General features: G+C 44.8%; 1 protein-coding gene across 1 annotated transcript; it reads right to left on the bottom strand.

The window, feature by feature from the left end:
• Positions 1-3,718: 3,718 nt before the first annotated feature.
• On the bottom strand, positions 3,719-10,634 carry LOC138393694 (L-threonine 3-dehydrogenase, mitochondrial). The gene is made up of 8 exons (XM_069485076.1): positions 10,451-10,634; positions 8,432-8,474; positions 7,739-7,809; positions 7,140-7,289; positions 6,864-7,036; positions 5,783-5,873; positions 4,722-4,991; positions 3,719-3,858 (listed from the first exon to the last, which is right to left on the bottom strand). The coding sequence occupies exons 1-8, from the start codon at positions 10,632-10,634 to the stop codon at positions 3,719-3,721; spliced, it is 1,122 nt and encodes a 373-aa protein (XP_069341177.1).
• Between the last annotated feature and the right edge of the window lie 272 nt (positions 10,635-10,906).

Consider the following 10,906-nt stretch of genomic DNA (forward strand, 5'->3'; position numbering starts at 1 on the left):
GTGGTCCTGGCCTGGTCACCTGGCCAGCGGCCCCAGAGGATCATTCAAGACCAAGAAGATTTTTTCTAACTGTAGACTAATGTATGTGTTCTAAGCATGCTTAAGGTAGGTGAGGTTAAGCTCTATGTTCAGTAGGTTAGGTATATATATGTTCAGCGCATTTTTTACTTAAATTATTGTCAACTTATAATGGGTTTCTCAGGAGGAGACCCCATCTTAAGTCAAGGAGTATCTGTATTAAAATACAAACTATAAAACAAAGAACATTGTTTATTAGTGCAAAAGCGTCTTTCCGGAGAATTATAAATTGTCTTTACTGAACAGAAGTGTTGGAAACAGTTTCCGTGCAATTATATAAACTATCGAATGATCAACATTCAATATTACAGGGATCATTTTGAATCTTTTATTAAAACAGGAAGATTCTCAAAAACCATTCACTTCTCCCCCTCGAACAGACTCCCATCTGTTTCAGGACTGAATAAATATGTCAGCACAGCAGTTGGTTTCCAGAATTTAGTAAACATTGCAAAATTCGTTTCAAAGCATATGGCAGATATTTAGCCAATGTTCTGGGTTTTTCCCCCGAAAAACAACTATATGACAGTAAGAAAACTAGGAATTTTATGTTTATGCTCTGTGGCCCAGCAATCATAGCTCTAGGTTTCCAAGTCCAGCAGTTAAATAGTGGAATAATTGCATCATTATGACACGCCACTCAACGGGTCATGCAGCTATTTTTAAACGGCAAATATTAGAACTGCACTAACATCACTTGCAGTGTATATGAGAAGATTGAAGGATATTTTAAAACAGCTACTACATTCGGTGGCAAAAATTGCAAGTCTTTTCCAAAACTTTTGGCAATGTTGCTTTAGCACTACTTTTATAGCAAAAAACAAAAAACAAAAAGTTGGACATTCCGATCCTAGGTTGTATAAACACAGGTGGAAAAAAATAGGATACACACTATACTGTTAACATGTTATTAATGGGGAAGACAACTTTTTCAAATTATATTTTTTAAATTGTTTGGATTCTTAATAGAAATATTTTTAAATGAAAAGTTTTAAAGTCTTTTTTAAACACACTCATGCCCTTACCATAAAATGCAATAACAAATTGTCGATCTGGCCTATGCGAGTTAAAAAATACTATTAGCACCCACACCTACCACGATACGAGTCCAAAGCAGTGCAGTAACTTTCACTGCCCAGGGCCTGCCTGTGCCCTTAGGCAGTGTGTGTTGCTGGCAGTCATTAGGTAGTGCTGCTTGTGGACCGGCACAGAGGCACACCACGGCAACACCACGACGAAACACGTGGGCAGAACCAATAACCACACTGGTGATCCGTGCAAATCTACAAGATGGAAGACATCAGAGCAAAGCCAACCCTGGCATTCTTTGTTTAAAACCAAAAAACTATTTTTGTGGTTAAATCCACTTTTTCTAAGTAGCTCTTCACATCATTTCCAAATTAACCATAAAAAAAAAAATCCTTTCTCCCAACAGAAAGGAAAGCATTTTATAGCAAACATGGAGTCATTTTGTGGGACCCCAAGAGGTGCCCAGATATTGAGTGCTTAGACAGAAACTAATTTTAGCCTGAGAGTGCAAAGACGTCAGTGAATAGGAGTCGTCCATGAGAGTTGAAGCATTCCTTGCTTTTTCACTCTTCTTTGAGGTTCTCCCGGAGGTGCCTTTACAGATTTAGATAGATTAAAGGAAGCTATTTAGAACAAACCCCTCCAAAGCACCCCAGTTACAAGGTCGTCCTAGGAAACTGGTGGAAGCGCTGGAAGACCAGGGTCTATGAGACACAGGATCACTAAAGTCCGTGGCTTCTTCCCTTCTCGTGGAAGAATTAATTTCTTATTCCTTTAAGGTAATTGAGAATCAGGGAACTTAAGAACTGTTTTTCAAACCATAAACAGTAAAAATTAAAGCAGCTTTAAAACCCAATTATCTGCTGGGCGTGGTAGCTCACACCTGCAATCCTAGCACTTTGAGAGGCCGATGCAGGAAGATCGCTTGGGGCCAGGAGCTTGAGACCAGCCTGGGCAACATGGCAAGACCCCATCTCTACAAAAACCAGAAAAATTAGCCAGGCTCAGTGGCGCACGCCTGTAGTCCCAGCTACTCGGGAGGCTGAGGGGGGAGGTTTGCTTGAGCCCAGGAGTTTGAGGTTGCTGTGAGCTATGGTGATGCCACTGCACTCTAGCCCGGGCAACAGAGCAAGACTCTGTCTCAAAAAAAAAAAAAAAGAGAAGGGAAATGTGGTGTATGTCTATGTGCACACCATGGAGCATCACTCAGCCATAAAACAGAATGAAATAATGTCTTGTAGAGCAACTTGGGTGGAGCTGGAGGCCATTATCCTCAGTGAGGAAACTCAGGAATGGAAAACCAAATACCGCAAGTTCTCACTTGTAAGTGGGAGCTAAACTATGACACGTGGTCACACAGAGTGGAGTAACAGACACTGGGGACTCCCAAGGTGGGAGGATGGGGTGGATGGGGGATGTAAAATTACCTACTGGGTACAACGGACACTATTTGGGTGACGGGAACACTAAAAGCCCCGACCTCACCACTATATGATATATCCACGTAACAAAACTGCACTTGTACCCCCTAAATGGATTGAAAATAAATAAGAGAAAATTCCAAATGCATAACATTTTATTGTCATTAAGCACATAACAGAAATGCCTTGTAATCCTTGACAGCTGTTATCAAATATGCCCATGATTAACCTGTGGAACTGGAAGCTTTCCTTTCTAGCGATTTCACCTGTAGCACATCCTGAGGTAGCTGCAAAAAAGGTCGATCTGTATTTTCTATACGGTCACTGCTTCAGAGGTTTGGAGGAGTTCTTCTGAAGGCTCAATCTAGGAATGTCTAAAACAGGCTGTAAGCAGAAACTACTCTGTAGAAACAAACAGCGTTGTTCTAAATTGGTCTACATTAGTGGGCCGTAGCTGGATTAGAATAACCAGAAGTGCCTGGCTATGGGGTGGAGCCCAGGCCGGGGAATTACACTCCTGGTAATGACCACTTAGCTCACTAACAGGAGGGCAGGGAGAGAGGGCTCCCCACCACGAGTTATATCATCTTTAATATTCTTCCTTTCCTACAGATATGTCTTCCCGCAGAAAAATAAATTAGAAGTGATAATTGAAGAAATGTCAAAGCTCTTGAACACGATGCACATGGGATTATATACCAAACATTTTTTTATGTTCAGATGAGATAGCAAAGAATACTTTCATAGTAGGAGTCCGTCTTCGAAAGGCTGTAAAATGTAATCTTTGGTTTCTAGTAAGAGAATAATGGAGTACCAGGAGTGATATTTAAATTGGATTTAATTAAGTACAAATGCCACATAACTTCTACCTTCCCAGAAATGGCCGCTTCATCTTAATCAGGGAAATGGAAACTAATGACGACTTAGGTCTTCATTCCGTGGAATGTGTGTTTAGACAAATTTAGACAAATAGCAAAGATCGTGAAGTCCTCCCACCGAACCTACAAACATTTTGAAAATGCCTAATGTTAACTCCAATCTCCACCTAGCAGTTCAATATGAGCTGCCAAAATTTAGTCCAATTAGTCAACTGCAAATAGTACAGGCTCCTTGGGGTCCACAACCTCTGGGTGGTGACAGCTCTCCCGCGACAGGGGTCCGGGATACAGGAGCTTCTCCCTTAGATTCCTTCAGTTGGCCTGGGCCACTCTGGCGTCGGAACCGTGGAAGTTCAACATCGTGGTCACCAACTCTGGAAGATCGAAGTCGTGTTTCCACCCCCAGTCCTTTCGAGCGTTGCTGTCGTCAAAGTTCATCGGCCAACTGTCCGCTAGGAGAAGATGAGAGCAGCTCAAGTTATTCAGGCTCTAGATTTGCAGAATGGTCTAGAACATTTTATACAAAAGTCAAAAAAGGAAATTCCCTCTGAGTACAGCAGAGGCGCAGTAGAGCTTAGGTTAGGGACCATATTACGTGACTGTCAGGCACTGTGAATTTTCACGTATTAAAATCTCACGCAGGCTGGGCGCGGTGGCTCACGCCTGTAATCCTAGCACTCTGGGAGGCCGAGGCGGGTGGATCGCTCGAGGTCAGGAGTTCGAGACCAGCCTGAGCAAGAGCGAGACCCCGTCTCTACTAAAAAGAGAAAGAAATTATATGGACAACTAAAATATATATATACAAAAAATTAGCCGGGCATGGTGGTGCATGCCTGTAGTCCCAGCTACTCGGGAGGCTGAGACAGGAGGATCGCTTAAGCCCAGGAGTTTGAGGTTGCTGTGAGCTAGGCTGACGCCACGGCACTCACTCTAGCCCGGGCAACAGAGTGAGACTCTGTCTCAAAAAAAAAAAAATCTCACGCAACTTTGTACGGTAGGAATCTTACGCTCAAAAAGGTGCTCCCAGCCACAAATTGGCAAAGTTACAGTATTTAAAAACCCAGGGCTGTTTCCATACTACCTCAATTGCTTCCAGTTTTCCTTGCTTTGTGTTTATTTGGAATGGAATCATTTCCCCACTTTCGATGTCATTTCCCCAAATCGAAGCATCTGCTGGCTCCTTCTCCAGAAGGTGTCTGGACCCTCAGGACGGAGCCGTGCTCTCCTTAGCCTTCTGAGGTTTATGTCCTCCAGGGACTCAGTGAAGGCCGAAGCTGAATTTTGGCTTTGAGACCGTTTGCCACAAGGTACCAACCTATGGCCTGCCGAACGGCATCCACGTTGTACGTGATCTGGAATTCTGGCACGTGCTTGAGAACCTCCTGGGCCAGCTCCTCGGGGGTGAAGCTCATGGCGTTGATGTTGTAGGTCCTCATGGAGAGAGACTCGGCTGGGGCCTCCATGACTTCCAGGGTGGCCCTGAGGCAGTCGTCAATGTACATCATGGGGAGCCTCGTGCTAGCTTCCAGGTTGCACTCGAATTTGCCATGCTTCATGGCATCATGGAAAATCTGGACTGCATAGTCTGAAAGACAGTCCTGCCTGTGGGTTTTCTTATAACAAAACCACGCATGAGCCTCTATGATCGAGACAGCAGTTCTCTAATATTTTAGTCTCAGAACCAACTTAGATTCTTAAAAATTGAGGACTCCCAAAGAGACCTGATTAATGTGGGTTGTATCAATATTTACTGTATTAGAGTTAAATAAGAATTTTTAAAAATATTATTATATTTTAAAATGACAATAGGCCAGGCACGGTGACTCATGCCTGTAATCCTAGCACTTTGGAAGGCTGAGGCAGAAAGACCATTTGAGGCCAGGAGTTTCAGATCAGCCTGGGCAACATAGCAAGACCCTGTGTCTATTAAAAAAAAAAAAAAAAGTAGGCTGTGGTGGGTGTGCACCTGTGGTCCCAGCTACTCAGAAGGCTGAGGCAGGAGATTTGCTTGAGCTCAGGAGTTTGAGGTTGCTGTGAGCTATGATGATGCCACTGCACTGAAGCCCAGACAACAGAGACTCTGTCTCAAAAAAAAGTGACAATAAACCTATCATATATTAACATGTATGATATTTTATATGAAAAACAATATTTTTCCAAACAAAGAATATTTACTAGGAAGGCGTGTTTCACACTTTGTTAGTAAGTCTCTTGTCTGTCCTGCTATCACAAGCCACACAGCCTCCAGAAAACTCCAGTGTGCTGTCGAAAGAGGAGAGTGAAAAAGGGCAGTTGCATCTCAGGCTGGAGAGCTGTGGTGCGCTCCGGGATAACGTGTTTCATACACCGGAGATAAAAGAAATAGAAAACACTTACCAGTTGTTCCTCCCCCAGGTTGGGAGTCGGCTGAAATGATTCCAGGATATCGCAGGCATCGGAAATCTAATCCATACCGGGAATGATAATACTGTGACAAAGAAAAAACTTACTCCAAAAAAGATCTTTTAAATCAGATAGTGCAATGCAAAGAAATAACAGCCTTTTTCCTTTAATTGTATGTTAAAATATACCTAAAGAAAATGAAGATTTTAGAATTTCCAACAGGTGCTCATTTATCTTATTTATCTTCTTCAGACAAAGTTTCGCTCTGTTGCCCGGGCTAGAGTACAGTGGCTTGATCACAGCTCGCTGCAGCCTCGAACTCCTGGCTCAGGTGATCCTCCTGCCTCAGCCTCCCGACTAGCTGGGACTGCAGGTGCACGCCACCACACCTGGCCTCATTTATCTTTAATAAACAACTTGAGCTTTTATCTTCCAAGAATCGCCATTTTGGTAATACACTGGCACTGTGAATACTACATCAGCCTACAGTGGGATTTCCAAGGTTTCCTCGGAGAGGAGGTCCTGCCTCTGCCCTAAACAACCGTGCACGAGCACGTTCCTGCAGGGCCGCCTCGGACGCAGTAGCGGGAGAGCAGCAGGTGAGAGACCAGGACTGGGATGCATCAGCCCATGGGTGAGACAGCAACTGAGTGTGCCTACAAAGAGTGTAAAAAATAAAACCAAAAAAAATGTTTGAAGTCTTCCATAATAAGAAGGTTTATAGTCACCACTGATAACTAGCAATACGGGAGCCTGAAAGAGGGCTGCAGTGCACATAGGACAGCAGCAAAGGAAGGGAGGGAGGGGGCCACACACGGGGCCGTAAAAGTGCTGAGCGTCACCACGCACTGTGGAGAGGCTGCCACGCTGCCCTGAGCAGGTCTGCGGGAGCTACGGACGCCTGCCACCGGGCAAACACAGTGAACTAAGTGACCAACTCTGGGGGCTGGGATCAGGGGACAGGGTGAGTACCTGCAAGCATGAATCAGTTTGAGGCAAAGAGAAGGAGAAAGAAAACACCAAATCGTTTTGCCCAGGTGTACCACACTCAGCAATCTCGCCGGGTGACGCTTACTTCTCCCATGAGCTCCGCGTGGACCTTGGACACCCCATAGATGGTCCTGGGTCTCTGAATGCAGAGGTCAGGGGTTGGGTTCCGGGGAGAGGTAGGTCCAAAAGCCCCAATCGTGCTGGGCACAAACAACCGCACATTGTGCTCTGCCGCAGTGTCCAGAATGTTATGCAATCCTGAAATGCACAGACAGTATCACGATCTGAAAAAAATCTCTTCCTGCCAAAGAACTGGAAAAGCTGGCGAATGGACCATGTTGGGCCAGAGCCAGGCGCTTACCCGTTATGTTCACAGCTCTCGCCAAGGATACATTCGCTTCTCCCACCGCGCTGAGCAACGCGCTGTAGTGAAACAGCCAGGTGATGCGGTTGTTTACCACGATCTCGCGAAGATTCTTGTAATCCAAGATATCCGAATAAATAAATGGGCCTACGGGGAACACAGAGTGAAACCACAGAAGTGAAAAAGTTCGGGGTTTGAAGACTAAATGGACATTTCCCCTCTCCCCCATGGACTTGTGAATTTCATCGGTAGCAAATGGGTAACTAAACCCGCCAGGCACTACTATACAGCGCTTTCCTCGTGGAAGAATGACAAGCCCACCCCACTGGTGACAATACCTAATGCTTCTCCAGTACTTGTACGTGCCAGGCACTGTTCTAAGGGCTTTATGTACATTTCTCCCTCATAGCCTTTAAATAAAACAAATATATATATTTACATAAAAATATGAATATTTTTAAGTGACATATTATGCAACTTCTTTAATTCATAAACCTCACATGAGCTGTTGCTGGCAGCGATTCTGTAAGTCACCTCGTTAACTGTGCATTGAAAATTAAAGATAAAAACAAATGCCAGGCTCATCGCTCTCTTACCACTATGGAAGACGTGATCCGGGGGTTTCCTTATGTCGGACAAAATCACATTGTCCTTCCCAAATCGTTTCCTAAAGGGAAAAATCACAACACACAAGTTGGCAATATCTAGGTCCTAGGAAAACCATCTTAACCTAGGAACTGCAGTTTGCTGTCAGCCTCCAAATCCCTCCCTCCTCTTCCTCCTCCACACATACGCCTTCAGTTCTTCTCCCTCCCTGCCCACGGCCTGTCGTCCCTTTCTTCTCTCACCCCACTGCCAACCCTGTGACTCTATGTTTGTCACCGATTTCTTCCTAGTATCCCTAGAGTTTTTACCCCTCCCCTCTCTTATCCTTTGATCTTACAACTCTCTCCAAATCCCACACAGTTTCCTTCCAGTTTCCACCTGCACCTCCCTGTGCCCCAAACAGCTGGCAGCCAAGTGCTTCACGTGCAGTGACGTGTCTCATTGTGCAGAAGGTAGGAAAGAGACAGAGCAGAGGGTGGGTATGGAGGTGAGTAGTCAAGGGCTTGCGACACGTCTGTGATACTAGGAGGCAGAATGAAATGTATTTTAAACAGTCATTCAAGTATGATATCAAAAATGCTAAGGGACAAGAGGAGAGAGAAAAGATGGTTAAAAGGCATCAAAGGCAAGCATCACATACTTACGATCTCAGATTTTGAATTTCAAGTTTTTAGGGCTCTTACCTCAAAAGGTTAGCAAGCCCCACTCCCAGCTGGCCAAGGCCCCCTAGAGGGAGAAAAAAGTGATACTTTAATCCAAATCTAACCAGTCCCATTATTCCAAAACTGTAATAACTAAGACTATTGTTCAGTCTTAGCTAATTAGATAAAGTCCTAGGTTGGGCTGATATGATTGCTGCTCACTCCACTCTTCTCAGCAACACTGTGCAGCATTTAGAACATGCCCCGTGACTTCCTCCAGGCTAGGGCAGAGACCAATACAGGCACTACTGGTTTCAGAGACAAAACTCTCCCCAACAGGCAGTGGCTGAGAGGAAGAGGGGAAGCAGGAGCACAAGAAGAGAAAAATCTCTCAAAAGCCAGACAGGGGTCTAGAATTTTCCAGGGCAGGAATTTACACTGGGCCTTCATTATCTTGATGGGTTCAGAAGCCTGTCTGCTATGGGTGCCAAAAACATTCAAAACCAAATATCAGCCTCTGGTGGGATTACCCAGAATTCCATCCTCCAATAGAACTGGACTGAGATATGAAAGGGCAACGAGGAAGGGACAAAACAAGAAGTCATTTGGAAAAAGGGCAGATAACTGAATTGACAAGGAGCCTGTTAAGAGACTTAAAAATGGCCAGGTGCAGTGACACATCTGTAATCCCAGCACCTTGGGAGGCTGAGACGGGAGGATCACTTGAGGTTAGGAGTTCGAGACCAGCCTGGACAACATAGAGAGACCTCATCTCTCCAAAAAGTTTTAACCCATTAACTGCCATGAGACTTGTATTTAACTCACTAGTTTTGAGCCAGGGGCCTCGTGAAGCATATGCAACTCACACGTCTCTTTACCTTGGGAGACGCATGAACCATTTTTTAAGTTGCATATAAGTCATGCACAGAAAACAAGTTTTCATAATAAAACACCATGGCCCCAGGGAAAAAAAAAATTTTCTAGTGTGGCAGTCAACGTGTTAAAAATTAGCTGGTGGCTTGCACCTGTAGTGCAAGGGAGGCTGAGATGGGAGGATGGCTTCAGCCCAGGAGTTTGAGGTTGCAGTGAGCCAGGATGATGCCACTGCACTCTAGCCTGGGTGATAGAGTGAGATTCTGTCTCAAAAAACAAAACAAAACAAAACACAAAGCAACAGTGAGATTTCACTCACACACACACAAACACACACACACACACACAAACTGAGGAGAGTGAGAAAGGTATCAATGTAAAGCCAAGGAAAGAAAACCTGGCAAGAAGGAGAAAGAAAACATGTCAATCAAAATCAGAGGTGAACTTGTGCTGACTGGAAGTGACAGAGCAAGGTCTGGAGGGTACAGTCAGGTGCTAGGTATATTCAAGATAACGAGGATCAGGGAGCAAGTCTGATGGTGATGATGAGCTCAATGGCGATGACGAGTTCAGGCAGATGCTAACTTATCCTCTCTATTTCCAACACTCAAATGTGCAATAACAGTTTGGGATGAATGACACTGAGTTTAGGTTGAGGAGTTTGGCCAAGGGAAGGGGTGCCTGACTCTGGAATCAATGTTCTCCTCCTGGCACCCTTCCTATCCAGCAGCCTTCACTCCCAGACTGATCCAATATGGAAGGGAACCAAGTTCCACAGCAGCTGTTTGGTCCCCAGGTTTTTAGGTCTTTTCAGACAACAAAAAAATATTGTGCCAGAGAAACCAAGAACTGGCAAGAGTGATAAAATAAGGATTTTGGATTTGCAATATTCTAGAAAAAGTTAACTGTGGAAAGGGAAGTACCTGATCAATAAGGTTAGCTGCTCTAATTAAAAATGTTCTATTATAAAATATCTCCCATTCTGAGATCCATTTCATAGAGTAGTAAATAAATCCAGATGGTATCTGGTCAGCTTGCTTCTGCTGCGTTATCTGCTACAGGGACAAGCAGCATAGGGAGGTTCTGAAGGCAAGTTACACATTCCAAAACCAAAGGCACAATCGCACAGAAGCAGGACCGAAAAGAAAGACTCAAGCCACCCAAGTGGAAAAAAGAAAAAAAAAAAACCTGTAATTAAGACTCGTGGATGGTCTGTTTCAGAGAAAGAGGTGGAGTGGAAGCTGGCATCTGCTGGAATTTGCCGAGGGGAGAGGCTCAGGACGCGGACTGGCGGGCCAGACGCCCAACAGCCGCAGGCTGGGCGCTGCACTGCTGGGCCCACCACCTGCCTCAGCATCCTGACGACTGGCATTTGCTACTCAAATACCCTGTAAGAAAAAAGAAGCAGAGTTAACTAAAAAACTCTTATTCTTCCAGCCCTTCCAAATAAGCTCTTTAACTGAAACCAACACTAAGACTGTCGGCCAACGGGCAAAGCCATGTTTCTGGATTCAGGAACTGAACTGCTGAGTTGGCCGACAGGAAGCCCGTCAAGTGCGCACTGTGATACAGGGACAAAACGTCGCGCACGCAAAGTCCAGGCAAACAAAGGCTGAACGGAGATTTAGAATTGACATCGCACAA

The sequence above is a fragment of the Eulemur rufifrons genome, chromosome 12 (assembly GCF_041146395.1).
Source record: "Eulemur rufifrons isolate Redbay chromosome 12, OSU_ERuf_1, whole genome shotgun sequence".
NCBI classification, from domain to species: Eukaryota; Metazoa; Chordata; class Mammalia; order Primates; family Lemuridae; genus Eulemur; species Eulemur rufifrons.

Excerpts from the sequence above, each read along its gene's own strand:
- LOC138393694 (XM_069485076.1), bottom strand. The coding sequence starts at position 10,634 with ATGCCAGTCGTCAGGATGCTGAGGCAGGTGGTGGGCCCAGCAGTGCAG. Across the intron at positions 7,290-7,738 it reads GGATCACGTCTTCCATAGTG|GCCCATTTATTTATTCGGAT; the intron begins GTAAGAGAGCGA and ends TGTTCCCCGTAG. Across the intron at positions 5,874-6,863 it reads ACGCGGAGCTCATGGGAGAA|TATTATCATTCCCGGTATGG; the intron begins GTAAGCGTCACC and ends TCTTTGTCACAG.